Source organism: Myxine glutinosa, chromosome 9 (genome assembly GCF_964187855.1).
Source record: "Myxine glutinosa chromosome 9, kmMyxGlut1.1, whole genome shotgun sequence".
In the NCBI taxonomy this organism is placed as follows: domain Eukaryota; kingdom Metazoa; phylum Chordata; class Myxini; order Myxiniformes; family Myxinidae; genus Myxine; species Myxine glutinosa.
Genome location: NC_136269.1, coordinates 22,025,019 through 22,049,229, shown reverse-complemented (window position 1 = coordinate 22,049,229; position 24,211 = coordinate 22,025,019). Strand labels below are relative to the sequence as shown.

Here is a 24,211-nt window from a genome sequence, read left to right as displayed (position 1 = left end):
CAGGGCTCTGCTGCTGAGCCCCCTGGGGAAGCTTTGAGCTCTTTCATATGGCCCCTCAATAGGAATTTCTGATGACGTCAGTGCCTGCAGGGGGCGGTATTTTTGACCTTCGCTCCGAGTGCCACAAACCATCACGACGCCACTGTAGTGTTAATATTATGAATTGCAAACAAAACTGAAGACAGAGCGATTAGATCTAGATAGATAGATAATGGTGCAAACGATGAGACAATCGGCTTGATGTGAACCGCTTACCACGGTGATCTAAATTCTAAAACATGGGTTATTAATAATATTAAGTAAATAAACTGATGGATTTGATTAATGAGGGGGTAGGGTGGTGTAGATAAAACACAGGCATGATGGGCCAAATGACCTTATCCCATGGTCAAGTTCCTTGTATATCTTTGCATCACTTACTTCCTCCCCGATGACTTTAAGAGCGGGAAAATGACGAGCTAGATATCCCACAATGCTTTGTTGTACCAACCGATCAGCTTTTGTCTGCAAGTCGAAGGCTCCTTTCTGTTGAAACACGTACACAGTGGTGGTTAAAGGGTGGTGGTCTTTTAGGTAAAGTCTTTTGGGTCACCACAAGTTTAAGGTAGCCCTGGGTTGTTCCACGAGCAAGCAGCTTGCTATCGCTTGCCAAGCCAGCTGTTCCGATCAATCGCTTGGCAAGCAATAAGGGATCAAGGGCTGCTGTGAGTTCCGTCAGCAAGTGGCTTGCTGTCTTGCTTACAACCAATGTAATGTTGAGAAGCATACCCCTGTTATGTATACCCATAACATCATTACCCTAAACGAAAAGCAGGGTTAAGCATTCAGTTGCGTACGTGTGCCGTGTGCCGTGTCTGCATTTTTAAAATTCATTTTCTCGGCAAGCGTTTGACCGATTGACACAAAATTTTACCATAGAAGCGCTTCCGCCTGTAGAATTTTTTTATTCATAATTATGACGTCATAGGTCATGTGGTATGCACGCCATCTTGGAAAAACGTTATACCTCTATATCTCCCAAACCACTCAATGGAAAAAATTTAAACATGGCTCATTGTCAGGTACTCACCATGGGGAATAAGATATCTTGATGGTGATGTCATCGGTGCCTGAGTTATGACGTCATAATTCGACAAGTTCAACGCTTGATCTGATCAGTATGAATAAAACAAAAATTCCTCTGCAACTGTTAGTCCGATGGACACCAAATTTTCAGAATATGTGCGGCTCCTCCTGTAGAATTTTAAAATAATTATGACGTCATGGGTCACGTGGTACAGACGCCATCTTGGAAAAAATCGAAAAAAGTTACACCTCTATCTTCGAAACAGCTCCATGGAAAAAATTTAAATATGGCTCATTGTCAAGTGCTGCCTTCGTTGTGACGTCATAATTCGACAACTACACTTATCCGATCATTGGGATTTTTTTTTCCTCAGCAACTGTTGGTCTGATGGACACGAAATTTTCACCAATAGGAGCCCCTCCTCCTGTGGAATATTTTAATGATAATCATGACGTCATGGGTCATGTGGTACAGGCGCCATCTTGGAAAAAAAACAAAAAATGTTGCACCTCTATATCTCCAAAACCGTTGCATGGCAAAAATTGAAAAATGGCTCATTGTAAAGAACTCCATATGGGGAATAGGTGTAGTTAACGATGACGTCATTGGTGCCATAATTATGACGTCATAATTCGACAGAGACAACGCTTAGTCTGATCAGTTTGAAATGTATTGAGCGTGATCTATGCGACAATTATATTAGAGAATATAAATTTATGATGTCATCGCTCACGTGGTCTGGCAGCCATATTGGACCAAAGAAAAAGAAAATGTTCAAAAACAGAAGAGTTGGCTCGCAACAATTTGACGGCGCAGAGTAAGTATTCTATGAATACCATCTAGTTGAAACATGTATTTGATACTTTCACTGTTACTTATACTTTTCATCAAGTCAACTCTCCCACCCACATCTCATAAACCCCAAGTCCTCAACCTCTGCCTCCCAACCCGAAGAACTCAATCCCCTTCCCACTCAAAGCCTTCAACCCCACCCCCATCCAAACTCTGTCCCATCTTTCCTCTTTGCCACCCCCTCCCCACCCCCCACACCTGCCCTCCCCCATCCAAACTCTGTCCCATATTTCCTCTTTGCCACCCCACCCCCACGCCCCCACCCCCACACCTGCCCTCCCCACATCGTGCCTGTCCAGATACATTCACAACGACTATTAAAATGCAATTTTCCTTTCAAAACATACATTTTCATCTGATTGTCTTCCCTTTTGCTGCAACCGAGTCTTAAACCATCTTAGCGACCTTGAAAAATGAAATCAGATGTCGAATTTGAGTCGAAGGAGTCTTCGGCCATGAGGGAGTCTGAATGGAGTTTACATTACAACCCTGAGATTGAAAACAGGCCTTTTTCTTTTTAAATACACTACAATACAGGACCCGTTGCTTTGCTGATGGGAATACCAATATTTGTGCACCTGCTATAAAAAACAACAACAAAAAACAGTTGTTAATGGGGAAAAATATATAATTAGGCGCTCTATAGATACTGGCCTAGCTATACACCCAGGGAGTGGAGAGAGAGAGAGAGAGAGAGAGAGAGTGTGTTAATGGGATATTCATCACAGCGTTTTTCAATGCTGAATTACGAATAATATACAACAAAACACCAAGAGGAAGATCAAAATAAAAATAATTTATCACCCCCCCCCATCTCTTTCTTTTGATAAAATTGTCTGGGGTACGTATCCACCACGAGCCAATGGCAAGAAACAAACTCTGAGTTCTCATCTCTGCCTTTGTGTAATTGCTTTTTAAAAAACGTAAACAAAAAAGGATTCCTGGGAGATCCTGCCCTCCGTGCGGGGATAACCATGGTCGCAAGTTGGCATTTGCAGTGTCGACACGTGCCCATGTACCCATACACACAAACCTACCTTTTTTCTTCTTCTCCTTCTTTTTTGGGTCACAAACCTTCCCGGGAGTAACCCTGAATCCACTGTAGTTTGATTTATTGAAATCTGGTAATCCTTTCTCAAGTTAAAACGTGACAAACAGGCTCCTTTTATAACATACATTTTTGTTGAAAAATTTGTCGTATTTTCTCCCCGTTTGATGCAACCAGATCTTAAACTATTCCAGCGACTGTGAAACATGAAATCAGATGTCAAATTAGGGTTGAGATAAAGCCATGAGAGAGGCAGAAAGCACGAATCTTACAAAAGAGGTACATTAAGCCTGAGACCTATAAAGAGCGAACAAAAAGGTGGCAATTTGATTTTGAACCTCCACCCTGAATGGACAGACGGACAAACTGGCAAATAATATACTATAGTTGAATTAATTTGACCAGCAGAAGTCCGTGGTAGAAATACCACAACATAAAAAACAGCTAAAAGCAAAGCCTTTTATTCTTGCGCTGGTTGAAAGAATTCAAAAATGGGAGGTTTTATATATATATATATATATATATATATATATATATATATATATACAGGGGGCTGCAAAAGTAGGTATACAGTAAGGATTATACCAGTATTACCAGTATTAAAATAGTGGTGCTAGGATTCATTTAACACTAGAATTCATCAAGTAGCACACTGTGCGTGCGCTACTTGACAAAGAATTTCCCAACAGGTGGATTGGACGTCGGGGAGCCGTTGACTGGCCACGTTCGCCGGATCTCACCCCTATGGACTTCTTTTTCTGGGGATGTGTAAAAGACAGGGTTTTCGCACGCAAGCCACGTTCTGTTGATGCCTTGATTCAGTTCATACGGGAGGCTTGCCAGGAAATTGATGCTGATAAAGACCTTTGTGCCAGAGTGTGCATGGGTGTCCACACTCGACTAGTGGAGTGTGTGAATGCCGGGGGCAAACAGTTTGAACATTTGAGGGATTAATATGTTTATTATTGATATGTTTATTATTGATATGTTATTATTGATATGCTTGTATGAATGATCGGTTTTAAGGCCACTTTTCCCCGCTAGAGCGGGGGTTAGCCTTGCGGGCCCCATGACAATCATGGTTCCCTGTTTGAGGCAATGTTTTTATGGCCGGATGCCCTTCCTGACGCCAACCCTTGGTCACGCTCTTACGATGCGCAGGGATTGTATAATCAATAAAATACTGTTACAGACGCGGCTTAGATGTTATTTACCGAGCGGTTTGGTATGACCACGTCTGCACAAGTTACCCGATTATACCCGAACGTTGACTAATCGCGCTACGCCAGATCAATGAAGGAAAAAGGACACACGGCTGGGATTAAAATGACACGACACCAGGGATACGGTTCTCAAGACCTCCGGAGGAGATTATATTCGTTCGGAAGGTTAGATTACAACTACAAGAGGGACATCATAGAAAGACAGGCACTTAGACACACTTATATTAACCCCAACAGACGACAGATAAACGGGACAAAAGGCTGACTCACACGGGGATTGATGGCAAGGAAAGCGGGTATTCGATGGCCAGCACAAGGTGCACCTTGTGCTCAGGGACAGGATAGCGCGGCCCAAAAGATGCAGGAGGTCTCTCAGCGCTCGGAGGTGGCTCTCTTGTCTTCTCAAGGCTCAAGCTCGGGGCGCATCTCACCTCACATCCGGTAAGTCGCTGCGTATATCCGGCGGGGAGTGACACGCCCTCGGCTCGTTAGCTCCGCCCCAGATGGAATCGGCTCGTTGCTTCTCATTGGGTGCATGCGGGGGGGTTACCGGCTCCGCCCTTGACGAGGGGCTGACAGGGAGCCCCTTCGTGGTAACCCCGTGGAGCGCATGGTCATGGCGGCTAACCGAGCTGGTGGGAGGACGCACACTCCCCCCGTGCGCCGTGGTTGTAGTTGTTGTTGTAGCTGTAGTTGTTGTTGTTGTTGTTGTTTGGGGAAGAAGATGGAAGGAGGTATGGGAAGGTCCTAAACTCACTACTGGTGCCATATAATCACATTCTGGTGCAATGAAGAGTCAGAATTAATGGAAAGGAGTCCTTAACTGACATAAACTAAGAATAACTAGCAAGATGTCCGAAAGTTGTCTACGTGAGATGCGGTGGACCTGGGCACGACATTTAATGGGGGAAAAAGGGGAAGGTCGGTTCTACAGAGTGTTGTTTACAGACAATGGGACTAGGGAATGGGGGATTGGGGATAGTTGGGGAGTATTGGGGAAATAGGGGAATATTTACAAGCGGATATGGAGGCCAAATTCCATATTCGCAACAATACGTTTTGTGCGCACGTTTTGTTTTTCATTACTGGATACCTACTTTTGCAGCCCCCTGTATATATATATATATATATATTGTGGTTTTGGAATAAAGGTTAATTCCCCCTCGTAGGTAGATGCACCACAACATGAAGCCTCGCGATAGTTCAGTTATTTCTTAATGAATGTAAGGTAGTCCTTTCCTGTGTTAGCTTTGCGTTGAGTAGGCCAGTGAGCTTAGGTGTTCTTTTGGCGCTTAAGTGCCACGCGGCAGGCCTGAACAAGTCCAGCGAGGCTGAAGGGAGGCGCTGCAGGAGGAGAGGCCGGTAAGGAATGAGCCGCCAATCAGGGCTCGAGGGGAGTGGCTTACCATGGCGGCAGAGGCGGGGTTTGCAACATTTGAGTGAGACTCTGGGGCGGGGCCATATAACCCTGCTCCGAGTCCCCCCACCTCAGAACGGACGAGAGAAAGAATGCACGAGAGTTCCGTGTGAGAGTTCCGTGTGAGAGTTCCCGGCGAGAAGAGGTCAGATGAGGTCGGTCAGAGTCGTGTGCTGAGTTACAGTTCCCTGTGAGATGAGTTACAGTTCCCCGTGAGAGTGAGTTGGGTTGTGCTTGAGAACACAAGTGGAGCTGCAGAACGAGCGAATTGAATTGCCTATTGTACACGAACTTTCCCCGTGCCCTGCGCTCTGTGCTGTATTAATCGTGCGCTCGAGAGGATAACCCGCGCCGGGCCACAGACGCGCGATTTCCTCCTGCCTGCCTTCTCCTAATTCGTGCCGTGACCGCCAGAGGGCTACACCACGAGCGAGCTGTCCGGGAACGACCGGCAGCAAGGCGCGTTTGGCGCGCGAACATTCTTCCTCCATCTCCCCGTGTGCGTGAGTGGGCCCTTTGTCTGGGATTTAGTTAGCATTGATTAAGCTTCTGCCCTGTGTCCCCTTTCCTTCATTCGGAATCATTGTACAGTATAAATAAATTATGTTCTTCCTCTGATTTGACCGTTCTCGTCCCTTCCATCCATAGGCTTCGCATGGTACGAATAGAACCGCTCGAATCGGGTTCCATAAAAAGGTAACAGCACAAGTCACGTGATACGCATATCGCTCGGGCGTAATCGATTAAGCGTGGCTTGTGCTAGGCTCGGTCCCCGCTTTCGTGGCAGCATGGGTCAAAGGTACGTGCGACGTTGACCCGATACCCTTTTTCACGCTCGCTCTGGAAGTGGCGATTCGGTCTCGTGGACCCGAAGACCCAGGGCAAAAAAGGGGTTTGATCCCCCCTTTGTAATGGGAACGGGCTTCGGGAGATCCGCAACAATATATACTAGCGAGGTACCCGTGCTGTGCATGGGTGGGAGGCCATAAGCACACAGACAATGCAGAAACGGTGAATGCTAAAGCATGAAACCAATAAATTCCACATTCCTGTGGCACCTTCAGTCGCACGTCAGACATGGACAGCAGGTTTGTGAAGTACTTCCACGAAACACGTACCCATTTGAATGGTTCTATACCCACTACCCAGTCAATAGCGAATCTGCATATGGCGATCCACGAATGTCACGCTTAGAAAGTAGAACCGACACGGCATTTCGTCATTCACTTGAACTCAATATTATCACAAATATCCAATCACAAATTGAATAGCATTAATATAAAAAATAAACTTTTACCAACATTCGTGACATCAACAAATATTTAAATCCGGATGTGAAATAGTTCCGTACGGTTGGGTGAATACAATTACGAATTCAAAATCGTAATTGTATTGACTCAATCCAAATGTAATTCCAATCATAAATTGATACTTCACAAAATACTGTTTTAAATGACTATTGTATTGGGATATTATCAAACCAGCTCATTATCGTCATCTGTCCACTTCCGGATTATCGGCAAGTTAGTCAATTTCAAAATCATAATTTTATTGAGGAATTTTTGAAACCTCCTACCTACCTTACAACATCCGCTGCGACACCAAAACGTTCCACCGGAGGTTTGGCCCCAAAACTTGGTTCAATAGCCCCAAAACTGAGGGAGTAGTTTGGGGACGTACAGACAGACAGACACTCCTGTTTTGTAATATGGATATATGTATTTCTTAACAGGAAAAAAGAAGATTTTTGAGAATGATCGAGGCAGCAGTCTGTTGCTTGTACAGTGTACACCACCGACATTCATTTTTTTGTCTCATTGTAAAAATTACAATTTTCCGGGAGGTTTGGATTAATTTGAAGCAACTTTTGCTTTATAGTTTGTTTTTTTTCTCTGAGGAGCGTTTCCATGTTTCAGGGTGGGGCAGACAGACAGACAGATAGATAGATATATACACTGAATACCATATACCATATGTATGTATGTATGTATGTATGGTATTCCGTTAGCAAGCGGCTCACTTAATTCAAAGTGTTCAAACGGAACGGAGTCCTTGGCACCGATTAACATCATGGCGGCCTCCATTGTATACAATGCTATCGTAGTACTCGAACAAAAGAAAAGAGTACTACAGGAAGAGGGAAATAAAGGGAAATAAGTGGGGGTTGGGGGGGGTGTCAGAAGAGGGTCAATCCCCTGCCAAGATTATTTAATAATTTATGGACCTTCCACTGTGCATTTTGGCGTGGGGTGAAGGAGTTTTGCATGTTTGGAGATTTGAAAGAATGAGGTTTAAAAGTAGAAGTAACAATACAATCGAATAACCATCAATCGTTTTGAATCCGACTACGGCGGCCATATTGGGCCGTGTTCCGTTAGCAAGCGGCTTGCTTACTTACGCCAAGCCTCTACCTTCATCGCTTGCTCGGGCAGTGTAAGATCTGTGGTTTTGTGTAATGACGCTGGTCTACCAGCGCTTCATAAAATTTGTAAATTTTGAAAACTCACGAAGAAAATAAAAAATAATAATAATAAACGATATTTCGAGACTATCGATGCTGTCGAAATTAAATTTAGACAAGTATACTGTAATTGTAAAGTATAATATTTATACAAAAACAACTCAAAAAGGAGGCACGAGCGTTTGTGATAAAGAAAATTAGAAATGTCTCGTCCGCTGAAGGGATACGAAAGGCGCGTTATAAAATGTGCGTTTCTTTGTTTTGATTTGGAATAATCTTCATATTTCACGTCACAGTTCAATAAATTAATCAATGTCCATTGGTACGGACGACTGCGCGAGGTCGGGTCACCTTTGCCTTTACTGTGTTCACCGTGCTGCAGGTGCGAACTTCACGAGCGATCGTTCCATTTTATAATTCATCGAGACTTTGTACCGTACTATCCGTATACGTATACCTACACCTACACGTCCACCTACCTTCTCCACGATCCCAAGATCTCCTTCATTCAGGACCCGGCGGACCATGTCCCCGGCGCGGTCTGCGGCGCCATAAGCTGCCGAGAGAACGCGCAGCAACACTGGGGCAGTCGCTGCCATGGCGAAGGAAGAAGAAGAAGAAGAAGAAGAAGAAGAAGAATGAGAAGACGAATAAGAGGAAGAGGAAAAAAACCTAGAGATAAGGTAAAAGTGGGGGGTTAATAAAGGCTAAAAAAAAGTCACAGGTGTTGTCCCTTAAAATTTCGCTTAACAAATATCAAGATCAAATCAAAATGAGGCGAAAGAGGAATGGGAAGCAAATGGTCAATGTAACTTGGCCATATGGACTGGTATCCAAAATTTAAAATGCTAATGAATCCTCGTAAAAATTATCTTCCTATCAAAAAGGGTCTCATTGGGATCAGTCACCATTTAAAATGAGGTTTGGGTCATTCACAAGTGTGTGGCATAGAATATATATGGATGTGTTAACTCTTCTATAGAATGAAAAAACCTTTTATTAATCAATCCCCAACGTGGCGGGACATGGGGTTTTGTAATCACCTCTGCGTGCGTCTGTGTGTCTGTCCAAGCCATAACCTTTTTGCCATTAGAGGCTTTGTCTTCAAATTTCCCACAAAGTTTGATTATGAGAATATGTAGAAGACAAATTAATAATTTGTTCAAAAGGGCAGAGGTCAGCTTCACAGAAAATCGTCAATTTCCATCCAGTTGACCTGAAATTTTAAGAATTTGCATATTGGTTCACTGAAATTGGTTCACCAATCAAAAGGTAGAAGTCGATTTTTTTTTAGATCTAAAAATCAAAGATCACGTTGCATAAAATTGTCAATTTTCATTTTGTCTTTGTCTCCGTTGACAAAGTCGCCGGAGACATGTTTTCAGGTTGTCCATCCATCCTTCCGTTCCTTATAGGTTTTCGTTACCACGATGACTTGAGAACGGCTGAGGCTGAAGGGATCTTAGTCAAACTTGGTGCAGGTATGTATAATGAGGTAAGGATGACCTGATTCGATTTTGGGGTCACGAGGTCAAATGCCAAAGGTCAGAGGTCATGTTGTGTAAAAATCCTTTTACCACGATAACTTGTGAACCATTGATGGGATTCTGACCAAATTTGGTACAATTATGTAGCATTATGTAAAGATGAACTGATTAGATTTTGGGGTCAAGAGGTCAAAGTCTGTAATAGGTCTATTACTTGAGAACGGCTAAAGGTAAAGATTAAATGATTTGATTTTGGGGTCAAGGGGTCAAAGTCTGTAATAGGTCTATTACTTGAGTACGACTAAAGGGATCAAATTCAAACTTGGTACAGATATGCATAATGATGTAAAGATTAACTGATTCGATTTTAGGGTCCTGAGGTCAAAGGCCAAAGGTCATATCAGGTACAAATGTGATAACTTGTGAACAGCTGAAAGGATTTTAATTAAAACTTGGTGCAGGTATATATAATGATGTAAACATGAACTGATTAAAATTTGGGATCAAGAGGTCAAAGGTCAGAGGTCATGTCAGGTAAAAATGTGATAACTTGAGAACAGCTGAATGGATTTAATTCAAACTTGGTACATGTATTATAATGATGTAAGAATGTGGACGGATGCATATAGGTCGACGTCGTGACGTCGAAGAGTGTCGTTCTAGTTTTTTTTAGCTGTTTTTCATGTTTAGTATATGGAAGCAGAAGAAGACGTCTGGATACAAAGCGGATGCGGCCGGGCATTGTGTATTCAGATGCTTTCTAGTTAATGGCATCACCTTAAAATCTTTGTTATTTTAAAGCTACTGAATTTTTACTTATGACGTGTGTGCAGACTGCCCTTTCCTAAATCATGTATTCTACTTTGGACATGTTTGTAAAATAATGGAGTGGACATCTCCACCATTTTGCATGTTTCCTCCACTGTTGCTGCTTTATTGTTCATTCGATTAACAAACATCACGTCAAACATCTTTGGGGAGTTATTAAATATAAACAGTCACCATAAAGATGTTGTAGCAACTCAAGTAAATAGCAGCATCATTTGAATACCGACATCACTTCCAACGGGAACATCTGTCTCTAAGGTTCATACATAGATCTTAATCAGCAACCTTAACCTTCTTTCCAAGCTCATCCGGCACTGCAGAAAAGCAAAGGTAACTTGACAGCACTGTAGAAATCCAAATCCAAATGAAAATAAACTAGCTCTTTACAAGCCTAGTTAACGTTTCCTAGAAGCCCTTGTCAAAAAGCCATTGCTTGAGGTCTTCACCAAAATGTCCTTTGATGGCGATGATCATGGTCACTTCGTTGACCTGAATGGCTGGCTTTTCACCTTTCTCTTGCTCCAGAAATGTCTTTATATCTTTCTCCAGTTCCTGGAAGGATCAGAAATCAGAGTGGAGAAACAAAGTAACTGAAAGTTGTAACCAATTCGATATTCCAGTGGTAATTTATAAATCCTCTGAAAATCATATGGGATCATCACAGACTCCAAAATCATATTCATTTTTTTTCTTTCCTCCAGCTATCCGCACAATGTAACCACCTGCCTGATGCATTTAAGACTTCTGATTTTTAGAAAATGAAAACGAAAAACTACACACAAACTTACCCAAATGTCACCCTCGATCTTTCGGATGGTGGTTACCTTTTGGTTTAAATACCTCAACCGCTCATACACAGGGGGGTTATGCATTCGTGTGCGGCGAACAGTGTAGGGCAAACTGGGCGGAGGATCTGGAACACACACAACAAGGAAGAGTACATTAAAGTTGCTTAACTACCTCCATTGCTGAGCAGTTGCAAAGGATATGATTGCAACTACAGCATTATTTCTCTTTTTGGTCAATTTGAGAGATCTTCAGAGATGTATGCCACATAATTAATAAGACCTTCCCAGTTTGTCAACGGGCTTGCAGGATGGCCTGGAGGTACGCACACTCGCCTCTGAGCTGTCTAGCCTGGGTTTGAATCCCGACCCAGTTATAGACCATAATCTTGGTGTTTCACAGGCAGGGCGATACATCAGTGTGTGTACCGTCGCGAGGGACGTTAAACTGGGGTCCTGCCTGCCGGCATTGGTTGTGGACATTGGATATCCCACGATTCCCACGGTGTCCTTCTCCAAGAGTGCTTGAGCTATGGCACCCTGAGCAAATTCCAAGTTATTGCCCTAACCCACAGAGGCCTTTGCATGAGAGGCACAGCCCCACCCTCAGCCAATGATGCCCCACCGCAGCCTTGTGCTGCACATGGCATAGCCCCATCGCAGCCTTGTGCTGCACAGGGCATAGCCCCACCGCAGCCTTGTGCTGCACAGGGCATAGCCCCACCGCAGCCTTGTGCTGCACAGGGCATAGCCCCACCGCAGCCTTGTGCTGCACAGGGCATAGCCCCACCGCAGCCTGGTGCTGCACAGGGCATAGCCCCACCGCAGCCTGGTGCTGCACAGGGCATAGCCCCACCGCAGCCTGGTGCTGCACAGGACATAGCCCCACCGCAGCCTGGTGCTGCACAGGGCATAGCCCCACTGCAGCCTGGTGCTGCACAGGGCATAGCCCCACTGCAGCCTGGTGCTGCACAGGGCATAGCCCCACCGCAGCCTGGTGCTGCACAGGGCATAGCCCCACCGCAGCCTGGTGCTGCACAGGGCATAGCCCCACCGCAGCCTTGTGCTGCATACGAAAGAAGAAGTTTGTCAATCCTTCCACATCAATCAACAATGCAGAGCCTCACCAGGGTACATAGATTACAGTACATCTGATAACCAGTGCAGACTGACACAGCAAAGTTGCAATAGCTTTTGTGTTCCTTTGGGGATGTGTGAGGCTCATAAATCATCGAATAAATTCCCACATCTATATATATATTTTAAATGTCGGTAATGGTTCATATTTAGTAATAGTTATCTTGCATAATTACAACTGTTATTTTTTTATATTCAAGGTCTAACGCTCGTAATGGAGCTACCACTCACACGTACAGACATACTGACGAGACAAACACTTAACACAGCCACTGAAGTTGGGGGGGAAGTGCCGTCACTTCCAGGGAAACTCTGAGTATCAGTGACATCACAAAAATGGTGCCATTTTTTCTCACCGCACTCAATGGGGAATTTCCTCCTCTCCCCCACCCCTTCCCCCACCCCCCAATGGCTGTCAACCGATGGGGATTGTCCGTGCCCTTACCCGTTTAAATGCTGGGTGTCAAGCAAGGAAGCAGCACATACCATGTTTTTAAGCGTTTGGTATGACTCGGCCAGGGTTTGAACCACCGACCTCTCAGACTTGTACGTAATGCACATTCATGGTACAAAATCAACTTATGTTGAAAGTGGATGTAAACATATTATGGTTACATGAGACAACTTTGTCAAACGATACTTTTGGCCGCTATAAGTAGGTAGTTGTGAGCATCTGGACTCACTGACACACGTACACACACACTACAATACCCCACCCGCCTATTCCGCAACAGGTCAGGCAAATAATTGAGGTTAAATTTGTGTTCAAAAGTAAAATGTACATTTCTAATTTGTGCCAGGGATCAAATTGTCCAACTAATTTATGCTTTCAGAAAACTTTTTTGTTTTTTTTCCTCATAATTTTTAACCTGAGCAACATGTACAAGTTGTCATCGTCATCATTGTTATTTTTGTTGCTAATCCCTGGCAGATTTCCGGCTCTACCATGCGGGGGCTCAAAGGCCCAACACGTTTTCGACTTTCGAGAGCTGGTCAGGGATGGAATTTGATCAGATGATGCATCGATAGTGCAGCTAGCTTGGAGCTGCGTCGTCTGGGCCTGACGAAACAATGATGCAAGCAGCAGCCACATGCTGCACACAGATGAATGAACTTGCATCTAAAATTGAACTTACGCAATGTTCTATATCTATTAATGTCTATGAAACTAAGATGGCCTCTAATGGCCTCTAAAGGTGTTTTTTTTTTTTTAAACTAAGAGCTATGAAAGTGGAATAAAAAAAAACATTACTTCAATTAAAATGTAGTAAATCGAAATGCAATGAAGGTACAAAGAACAGTTTGTACGACAGTAATGCGCACCACAAGGAGGCTGCCAGCCACTAGGAGTCGGGTACCGTGCGTGTTTTGGGGGACGTGGAACGATCGATGGTGGGATTAGCCGTTCCACGTGCACAAAGTCTTCAGGTGAACGCGTGAAACCTGAAAAACGAGCCAGGTCCACTCCCTCGGAACATCGCCGGCACGACAGCTGGAGCGCTTGCTGTCCATGGCAGAGAACACGGTTCTGGGTCTGTACATCAGAAAAGCAGAATTAACTTGATTTGTAAATTACAAGAGGAAACAACATGATACCCACCTAACGTACATACTTGAAAAACATCCCTCAAGCCACTATTTATCTTCAATTTTATTGGTAACATTGCTTTCAAGTGAATGAGTAGCACAAGTACAACACTTGGTCCAAACATTTCTCACTGATGCTTCATTCACAAATATTGGAGTGGGACATTAATTTTTTTTTTGTTTGTTTACCAAGTCGAGGCTCGTGTAAGAGCTAACACGTCAAACATATATTAAAGGAAGCAGGAGACAACAGGAGGGGGGGGAGAGAGGGAAGTACGACAACAGGGACATCGGGAGATCTGTGGAAGGGAGAGGGCTGGGTGGGGTACACGGTATAAACAAGATGGACACTACAAGGATTTTCAGGAAAGAAAATGCAATGTGAAGGAGGTGGATTTGAGGTGTATTAATGGGGAAAGAAAAGATCAAGGTTTTGGATGGGGAAAGATGGAAGTGGTAGTGAACAGCTGTTATGAAGACCTGCAGGGAGGAATGGGATTGAAGAGAGTGTGGGAGTTTGTTCCAGAGGCGGGAGAAAAGAGGAATGAAAGGTGAGAAGATAGTCTTGATTTCGGCAGTTTTTAACCAGAAGAGGGTTCGTCTAGGCAAGAAATTCAAAAATGTGCTTATTTAAGCTGCACGAGGCATTTTTGAGGAAAAGCAAACAAATAGGTTTTTCTGAAAGGGATTTTCGTGCTGAATATGAATATCTTGTTTGTGTTTCCCAAAATTGCCTAATTAGGTCATTAATTAAGGTCAAAGGTCAATAAGTGCAAAATTCAAGCTTTCACAGAAATTATTTTATTTTTAATATCCAATACAGTGGCGAAAAGGTTTATCGAGTATCTGTCATATTAAGCCATATATCGTATGTCAAAGATTTGAATTTAATGGAAAATGTGAGAAGTTCGCTGTTCGCTGTTCATGGTAAGAATTGTGGTACATGTGATATGTTCACATGTGATATGTTCGTGAGATGTGATATCACAAGTGATATCATGTGATATCACATGAGATGTGATATCACAAGAACGTGAGATGATATATCATCTCGTGAGATGTGATATCGCAAGAACATGTGATATGTTCGCTGTTCAGTAAAGCTGTTCAGTAAATGTGAGTGAGTGAGGGAACAGTAACTGTGAGTTCTGAACTGTGAGTTGTGGGAACTGAACTGTGAGTTCAGTAAATGTTCAGTAATGTGATGATATATCATCTCGTGAGATGTGATATCACAAGAACATGTGATATGTTCGCTGTTCAGTAAATGTCAGGCACCAGAATCAATGCCACCATCCAGTGATGCTGCACATCACCATATACAGCGTGCAAATTACCAGAGCTTCATATGGAGAGAAGCGTGCAATCCAAACCCAGTAATTCCTTCCCCAATGGACTCTGCTGGATGGAAGCTGGCCGATGGTCTTCTCTCACCGGTGCTCACATCTTTACCCCCTATCCCAAAAGCATGCAAGGACATTGTACAGTGTGGCTGTACCAAGGGTTGCACCAGTGATAGGTGTTCGTGCACGAAATGGGATTTGAAGTGTACGGACGCATGCAAATGCAGTGACTCGGAGACCGTAACATGCAAAAACAAGACTAAATAACGCCAATGCCAGGATGTTGCCACAATACGGTTATTTGACACTTCATCAGTGTTGGTTTAAGGGGGTGAAATATAAATATAAAATATAGAAATATAAAAAAGGTGACATGTTCCTTTCTAATATATTGTTAGATATATTGTTGTCATATATAGAGAGGAAACCAAAATCAGTTTTGGTGGCCTACGTTGGAAAAGAGACCAATCCATGCGACCAAAATTGAACCGTTATTGAGATATTGGCGATAGAATCAAGAATTCCTATCATATTTTTCATTTAATTTGAATATTCGGCACATAATATGACGTTTAATTTGAATGATATGTCGAAAATTCTTGTAAATTCATCTAGGGGACGTCAAATAGGACCTTACGAAAATTTCATTAAAATTCGCATTTTGTACTAATTAACCCTTGACCCTAATTGGTGGCTAATTCTGCAAATTTCGCAAAACAAACAACAAAGTCTCATTCCCCTGAATCTAGACAATGATGCTATGCCATATACTATACTCCCATACAACACCAGACACCCCCAAAGCCAATTCAATTCAACGACACACACCCCTAAAACAATCCCATACAACAACAGACACCCCAAAAGACAATCCCATACAACGTCAGACACCGCAAAGACAATCCCATACAATGCCAGACGCCCCCAAAGACAATCCCATACAACATCAGACACCCTAAAGACAATCCTATACAATGCCAGACACCCCCAAAGCCAATTCAATTCAACGACAGACACCCCCAAAACAATCCCATACAACGTCAGACACCCCAAAGACAATCCCATACAACGCCAGACACCCCCAAAGACAATCCCATACAACGTCAGGCACCCCAAAGACAATCCCATACAACGCCAGACACCCCCAAAGACAATCCCATACAACGCCCGACACCTCCAAAGACAATCCCATACAACGCCACCAGACACCCACAAAGACAATCCCATACAAGTACAACGCCACCAGACACCCCCAAAGACAATCCCATACAACGTCAGGCACCCCAAAGACAATCCCATACAACGCCAGACACCCCCAAAGACAATCCCATACAACGCCCGACACCTCCAAAGACAATCCCATACAACGCCACCAGACACCCACAAAGACAATCCCATACAAGTACAACGCCACCAGACACCCCCAAAGACAATCCCATACAACGTCAGGCACCCCAAAGACAATCCCATACAACGCCAGACACCCCCAAAGACAATCCCATACAACGCCCGACACCTCCAAAGACAATCCCATACAACGCCACCAGACACCCACAAAGACAATCCCATACAAGTACAACGCCACCAGACACCCACAAAGACAATCCCATACAACGCCAGACACCTCCAAAGACAATCCCATACAACGCCAGACACCCACAAAGACAATCTCACTCACCGAACCACTCCACCTCCAGTAAGCTGCACCCTTGTACAGTACACATAATCGAGTTGCCATGCTTGTTGCTAGGCATGCTGGGAAATCGTGCTCGGTTATTTATATATTTATTTATGGATTATCTCTCTCGCGCATGCGCAATCGCTCTCTTTTTTAACCGCCATTTTACGGGTAAGCATGTGGTTCTGTCTTGTCTGCTGAGCGACGGCGAGTATTCCGTTTAAAACACTAAAAGTCAAAGGTAAAGGGTTAATTTTCACCTTGATTTTGGTGTCTATCTTGGCGTAAGTTTTTCAAGTAGTAAATATGCGGAATGTGCTTGCTCATTACATACAGTGCGGTACTTGTTGGGTTCTTTATTGTAGATGTACGTACGTGTACAATGATGATGATATTCATATTATTTGTTATCCTTTACTATAGCGTCCGTTAAATACCCGTCTAACTTCACGGGATCGCATCATAAACTGGTACTGATAACCTACCATACCTGAGGCCTACTGTGTGTACCTGCACCACTGTCTCCTATTGGGATCACGTGTGTCTAGGTTTTATCGGTTCATGAGGTCGATGATCGCAATACGAGGCTCGACCGACTCGTGTTGTGTACGTGATGCATGGTTATTGCCATTGGTTGTAACATCTCTGCTTGGGATCCCGATGGTGCCGATAACAACCCGTTTTATGATTACCTGTGGCCATTTGTAACTGTGTGTGCAGTCGGCACGATGCAGATCTTCGTACGTGGCCAGACGTTGCACACTCTAGATGTGGTGTTCGAGGAAACTGTTCAACAGCTGAAGGTATGTGAGTGATTGGTCTAATAACATTGGATAGTTGTGACTTAACTGTGATTGAGTAACGTTGAGGCCGAGGTCCAATATAAGATGGGAACACTGCACTCGCCCCCCCCCCCCCCCGAACCAACACTGCACTCGCCCCCCCCCCGAACCAACACTGCACTCGCCCCCCCCCCGAACCAACACTGCACTCGCCCCCCCCGAACCAACACAACCCCCCCCCCCCCCGAACCAACACTGCACCCGTCCCCCGATCCAACACTGCACTCGACCCCCCCCCCCCCGATCCAACACTGTACCCCCCCCCCGATCCAACACTGTACCCCCCCCCGATCCAACACTGTACCCCCCCCCCCGATCCAACACTGTACCCCCCCCCCCCGATCCAACACTGCACCCCCACCCCCCCCCCCGTTCTAACACTGCACCCGTACCGCCCCCCCGCCCCCCCGATCTAACACTGCACCAATACCACCCGCCCCTGATCTAACACTGCACCCCCCGCGCCCCCACCCCGATCCAACACTGCACCCCCCCCCCCCCCCCCCCCGATCCAACACTGCACCCGTCCCCTCCCAATCCAACACTGCACCCGTCCCGCGTCCCCTCCCAATCCAACACTGCACCCGTCCCGCGTCCCCTCCCAATCCAACACTGCACCCGTCCCGCGTCCCCTCCCAATCCAACACTGCACCCGTCCCGCGTCCCCTCCCAATCCAACACTGCACCCGTCCCGCGTCCCTTCCCAATCCAACACTGCACCCGTCCCCAATCCAACACTGCACCCGTCCCGCGTCCCCTCCCAATCCAACACTGCATCCGTCCCCAATCCAACACTGCACCTGTACCACGCCCCCCCCATATCCACACCTGTACCACGCCCCCCCCCATATCCAACACAACCCATCGTGCCCCCCCCCCCACACTCCCCCTGAACCAACGCTGCACCCGTCCGTTTGAATCCTTTGTCTTTGTTTTAAGAGTATAACCTTAGGTTTATATGCTGGCATTAGTCAGTGTGTTACCCCCCTTGTTCTCTTCTATAATTTCTTCCATGGCTCGTTCAGGTATCATGTACTCTCTCTCACATTATATGGACTGGTGAGGTACCCGTGCTATGCACGGGTGGGAGGCCAGAAGCAAACAGACAATGCAGAAACGGCGAATGCTAAAGCATGAAACCAATAAATTCCACATTCCTGTAGCACCTTCATTCGCACGTCAGACATGGACAGCAAGTTCGTGAAGGACTTCCATGAAAAACGTACCCATTCGCAAACAAACAGGTACGTGTGTTCCATTCCCAGTCAATGGCGAATCTGCATATGGCGATCCGCGAATTCACGTTTAGAAAGTAGAAACCGTCACTGCATTCCGTCATTCACTTGAACTCGATATCCCTTTTTTCATTGCAAACAGCATAACTACAATCACAAATTAAATAACATTGATATAAAAAATAAACTTTTAACAAAATTCGTGGCATAAACAAATATTTAAATCCTGATGTGAAGTTCCATACGGTTGGGTGAATACAATTACGAATTCAAAATCGTAATTGTATTCACTCGATTCCAAACGTCATTCCAATCAATTGACACTTTAACAAAACGATTAACACGATTAACGTTTAACGATTTAACATGACGGTTGTATTTGGATATTATCAAACCCGCGCATTGCCGTCATCTGTCCACTTCCGCATTCGCGGCAGGTTCGTAATTCTCATCAAAATCTAAACAGTATTTGTAGAATTTCAACAAAAGCCACATCACTGGTCATATCGGTAAATATTATTCCATCGTGTTTGGAAAACTTGGAAAAATTGGGAAAACGATATAGCCTATTTTACTCCAGGGGGTCCCAGGAATACCCACCCAAAATATCGTTGCGATCGGTTCAGCTGTTTTTGCAGTACCTTGCAGTTCAGCCGTTTTCACATTTGGTGAATAATAGTAAGATGGATTCATAGCAAATTTGGTGCGATGAATCCATCCATACAATGTGAGAGATGGATTCATAGCAAAATAACATGGACTATTGCTGGCATATCTACTGAGCAGTATCAACCCAGCATATGAAAACAGATGGATTCATAGCAATAAAAATACATATACAGTATCTTCCAGAACTTGCGTAATTGCATATTTTCCTTGTCACTTAGATTTTATTTGGTCAATCTTGACGACCTTTACCATGTTTTTGAGGTAATATCCAAGTATCCATCACGTTTTCTTGCTATAACACTAATATACAACAGGTTTATCTTGAATAATAATATTGCTGACCTGTTAACTTGGTGTGACACGGTTTCCAATATGTCACGTTGTCACTTGATGTCAGTGTCAAGTTCTCTTGGTTTCCGATCTCGTGTTCCATTGTCGCATGACACGCGGCACGTGGAACGATTTCCAATGCAATTGATTGTATCATTTTCTGAAGTTTTAAAGTGATTTTTGCGCATTGTGCAGCTTCGATCGTAAGAATCCAAGATGTGTTGTGGAAAAAAAAATTAATATGGAAACTTGTTGGCCAGCAGAGCTCTTGGGGTTAAGGAAAGGCAAGTTGGATGTATTCTCATGAGTATTTTACCTCACCCATTGTAAAGGGAAGAAGAGGAGGTCCAAAAAAACTTCGGCTTATCCCAGTTATTTTACCCTCGCTGCCTTTCGCGTGTTTTATTTAAATTTTTTATGTATTCTTCCCAATTGTGTTTAATGACGAGTTGGTGAATGATGAATGAAAGGGTGTGGGTAAGTGAAAAGTATCACCAGGCTTGGAGTGCTCATGGTGATTGACAATGTAGGCCCTATGGGGGTATCGTTGTCATGTTACCATGACAATGATCACATTTAATGTCCCGTTTTAAACAAGTTTAACTTCAGGGTTCTTCAGCCACCTCATTGCCAAATATCCATTTTGAAGCAATTCCATTGTGCACACCTTGATTTGTTTACCTCTGTGTACTTGCTTTTTGTTGGACCAAGTGTGGAAGTGTAATTCATTTATTTGACCCTTTTACGTCTGTGCTTGTTCTTGCGTGTGCCAGGCCCGTGTCGCCCAGCTCGAGGGCATCGTCACGGACGACCAGGTGCTGGTTCTAAGCAATGTTCCGCTTGATGATGAACTGACTTTGGCAGCTTGCGGCGTTGGTGAACACGACACCTTCCAGGTCACTGCACGCTTGCTCGGAGGTACGAACACGTACAATTGCACGCATTCGCGTATGTTGTGATGGACCTGCAGAAGCGAATGCTAGAAGGGTGGGAATCTTCTGGATGGGATTTGAGTTCGAGTTTATAGGAATTTGATAGGCACCTAGAATCATTGGGGATAGTGGTACATAAAGACTGGCAGGGCTGGTATTTTGTTTACCTTTGTTATGGATAGGTGATTGCATACTTGCGTCGTGATTGTGATGTCTGTGCAGAGTCTCATTCGTCAAAAAGCGAACATGCTGTCAGTGTTTGTTCATTCCTTACCCGACAACCCTTTCATCCCCAATGTTGTACCCCACCCCTTCTCCCCAAAAATAGATCACACCCTGGTAATGTCCACATACTTGCCACTGTTCTCCTCCCTCCTTAGGGGAAATTGTGTGGATGAACTGGTAGATTGTATTATTACGTCAGCCACCGAGGGTGGATGGAGGTTATGTTTTCACCCCTGTCTGTCTGTCTGTCTGTCCGTTTGTGAACAAAATATCTCAAAAAGTTGTGGACGGATTCGGACGAAACGTGTTGGACAGGTTGTGCGTGTGACCAGGAAGAATCTATTCAATTTTGGTGAGGATCCGGATCCGGATGGTATAATTTTTAAGTGATTCTTCACCATTGAGTGATATGGCCAAAAACGAGGGGTAGATCAAGGTATGAGACTCGATGATGGGTATGAAAGACTTCCTGTTAGGTATGATCAGTGTGTGAAAGACTCAATTAAATATGGTGATTCCTGCGATTGATTTTGATTAAATGTGATTCTGTATTGTGATTTTCTGGTCTACTTTGAGATACAAAACGTAAACTGTTCACCAGGCGGAGGTTTGCTCTCCACTGAGTGCCGATCTAGTTGTGTTGGTAGAGCACAGGCATGATGGGGCCAGGTGGCCTCTTCCTGTGGCCAGGTCCCTTGTGTTTTAACTTGTAAAGAGAAGCTGCCTTGCTGATTGTGACAAAAACTATGGCATGTGTGTTCAGGCAAAGTTCATGGCTCTCTGGCTCGTGCTGGAAAGGTCAAGGGGCAGACGCCAAAGGTATGGAGAAAGTTAAAATGTAAAAATGTTGCATTGTGGGATGGTTGAGGTGTTTTTGTGTATTTTTTAAAGTATGTTTGTTTCAAATGATTGAAAAAAGATGCCATTTTCAATTCAACAGGTCAAAGGTCAAATGCCCTTTAATCATTTTGCAGATAAAAACTTGAGTTGGAAGCATCTGATGTTTTCTCTCTTCGACTTCTGGCTTTTCTTTCTCACACTTTCCCACATGTGACCTTTCATTACCTCTGTCAAACTTGGTGGGCAGGTTGGATGTATGACAAGGAAGAAGTGATTCGATTTTTGGTGAAAATCTGGATCTGGATACAAGAATTATTTATTTATTTTTTCAAGTTATTCGTCACCATGGAGATATGGGGCTAAAAACAATATATAGCATGATTTTTCAAACGAAGCAAGGTGGGTGAATTGGTTAGCTGACGAGAACAAGCCGATTCGATTTTGGTTCAGGTCCGGATCCAGATCTGGCCTATCAGTGGGATACAAAATATATACTGTTCAGCATGGCGGAGCTATGCACCCCACCGAGTGCTGTTCTAGTTGTATCTTTAAAACATTTTATTGGTTAAAAATTCCAGTTTGTTTTTCTTGTGGTCTCCACTGGCTTGATTTGTATCAACAATGAATACAACTTGTAGAGGAACTTGAATCTTATCTGGATTGCATAAAGGACAGGGCAAACTTTGGAGATGAAATCGATTACATAGGAAAAGGGGCGTGAACCCCAGTTATTATCCAGGTGTTTAAATATTGCATTCCATTGCCAGTTGTTGCTTTGATGTGGAAATGCCTGGTTTTCAGGTGGCCAAAATGGAGAAGAAGAAAAAGAAAACTGGTCGTGCCAAGCGGCGACTCCAGTACAATCGGCGATTTGTCAATGTGGTACCCACCTTTGGCAAAAAGAAAGGTCCAAACTCCAACTCGTAAACAAAACTTTGCCTTGTTCTGTAGGTTGTTGCCCAATCGCTTATGGACACAATATGCTATTGACTTTGTGCACAAAATTCGGTTTTATCTGAACCTTTTGTTTTCATGAAGCATGATTAAAATCCAAAGTTTGCATCACTATTGCTTTATGTTGTTGATACCTCTGCCACTGAAGGTGGGTGGATGTTGTGTTTTCACCCCTGTCTGTTTTTGGCCGAGTGTCTGTGAACAAAATATCTCAAGGGTGGAAATGCGAATGGTTCGGTCGATGTGCGGAGTATCGTTGAGAGAGAGGAAGACAAATGATGAATTGCGAAAGATGATGGGAATAGAGCCTGTGATGGATGCTGTGAAGAGGAACAGGTTGAGATGGTTTGGTCATGTGTTGAGGAAGGATGAAAGTGACTGGTTGAGAAGAGTGATGGAAATGAATGTAGAAGGAAGTAGAGGACGGGGAAGACCGAGAAAGACTTGGCTAAAGATGGTGGAAGAAGAAATGCGGGCAAGGGGGTTAACAAGGGGAGATGCAGAAAATAGGGCAAGATGGAGAAGATTGTCATGGGGACCGCAAGGCTAACCCCCGCTCTAGCAGGGGAAATGGCCTTAAAATGCATGTTGTTGTTGTTGTGAAATTGAGTGAAAAATCATAATATTTAGCCTCAGTCTTTCACGTGCCTTTTTGCAAACTCCGGGCGTGCTGTTGTGCTTTTATTTTTTTCCCCTCAGGAGTAGCTCTTCCGACTGGCCACTCTCCCATAATGCCTAGATTTGTGAAATGCTGCCGAGACTGTTGTCCTTCTGGCAGGTTGTCCCATCTCAGCCAAGGAACTCTGTAGTTCTGTCGGAGTGGCGATTGGGTTCTTGGTCACCTCCCTGACTAAGGTTCTTTCCCGGTTGCTCAGTTTAATCGGACAGCCAGCTGTAGGCAGAATCTGGGTAGTTCCATATTCTTTCCATTTCCTATTGATGTAGCTCACTGCTCTTGGGAACTTTCAACACTCTAGAAATTGTTTTATTACCCTCCCCCAGATTTATGCTTCTTCACAATTCTATCTCGGAGTTCTACGGACATTTCCTTGGACTTAATGGTAGAGTTTCAGCTCTGACATGCACCGTGAACTGTGGGACCTTATCTACAAAGTTGTTTCTTTCTAAATGATGTCCAATCAATGGAATTGGCCACAGGTGGACTCCAAGTTGCAGAGGCATCTCGAGGATGATCAAAGGAAATTGGATGCACCTGAGCTCGATTTGGAGTGTCACAGCAAAGGGGTTGAAGACGGTGACGTTTTCGCTTTT

At 44.2% G+C, this 24,211-nt stretch overlaps 3 protein-coding genes across 7 annotated transcripts in view; 1 reads left to right on the top strand and 2 right to left on the bottom strand.

Annotated features, from left to right (window-relative positions):
• Positions 1-8,674, bottom strand: part of BPNT1 (3'(2'), 5'-bisphosphate nucleotidase 1) — a 28,787-nt gene extending 20,113 nt beyond the window's left edge. The window contains exons 1-2 of the mRNA XM_068129499.2: positions 8,547-8,674; positions 421-525 (exon numbers count right to left, since the gene is read on the bottom strand). Of these exons, the coding sequence (XP_067985600.2) occupies positions 421-525; positions 8,547-8,666 (225 nt within the window). The 5' untranslated portion in view covers positions 8,667-8,674. The remainder of the gene's footprint in view (positions 1-420; positions 526-8,546) is intronic.
• FAU (FAU ubiquitin like and ribosomal protein S30 fusion) lies at positions 8,216-23,050 on the top strand. 4 transcript variants are annotated; one of them, XM_078784177.1, is made up of 6 exons: positions 8,216-8,750; positions 9,483-9,548; positions 17,633-17,715; positions 20,762-20,906; positions 21,909-21,964; positions 22,787-23,050. In XM_078784177.1, exons 3-6 carry the CDS (start codon positions 17,641-17,643, stop codon positions 22,910-22,912), a joined length of 402 nt encoding a protein of 133 aa, XP_078640303.1. In that variant the 5' UTR covers positions 8,216-8,750; positions 9,483-9,548; positions 17,633-17,640; the 3' UTR covers positions 22,913-23,050. The 4 variants fall into 4 exon arrangements, with proteins under 4 accessions (XP_078640303.1, XP_067985601.2, XP_078640302.1 ...); XM_068129500.2 differs by lacking the exons at positions 8,216-8,750; positions 9,483-9,548 and adding an exon at positions 17,050-17,083; XM_078784176.1 differs by lacking the exons at positions 8,216-8,750; positions 9,483-9,548 and adding an exon at positions 17,080-17,518.
• The window catches only part of MRPL49 (mitochondrial ribosomal protein L49), a 195,079-nt gene continuing 181,326 nt past the window's right edge, over positions 10,459-24,211 (bottom strand). Inside the window, exons 1-4 of one of the 2 annotated variants that reach the window (XM_068129503.2) lie at positions 16,913-16,986; positions 13,628-13,838; positions 11,171-11,295; positions 10,459-10,934 (exon numbers count right to left, since the gene is read on the bottom strand). In XM_068129503.2, coding sequence (XP_067985604.2) covers positions 10,788-10,934; positions 11,171-11,295; positions 13,628-13,838; positions 16,913-16,972 — 543 coding nt within the window. In that variant the 5' untranslated portion in view covers positions 16,973-16,986 and the 3' untranslated portion in view covers positions 10,459-10,787. Of the gene's footprint in view, positions 10,935-11,170; positions 11,296-13,627; positions 13,839-16,912; positions 16,987-24,211 lie in introns of those variants that run through there. The other variant, XM_078784178.1, reaches the window with a different exon arrangement.

Excerpts from the sequence above, each read along its gene's own strand:
- FAU (XM_078784177.1), top strand. The coding sequence starts at position 17,641 with ATGCAGATCTTCGTACGTGGCCAGACGTTGCACACTCTAGATGTGGTG. Across the intron at positions 17,716-20,761 it reads AAACTGTTCAACAGCTGAAG|GCCCGTGTCGCCCAGCTCGA; the intron begins GTATGTGAGTGA and ends TGCGTGTGCCAG. Across the intron at positions 20,907-21,908 it reads CACTGCACGCTTGCTCGGAG|GCAAAGTTCATGGCTCTCTG; the intron begins GTACGAACACGT and ends ATGTGTGTTCAG.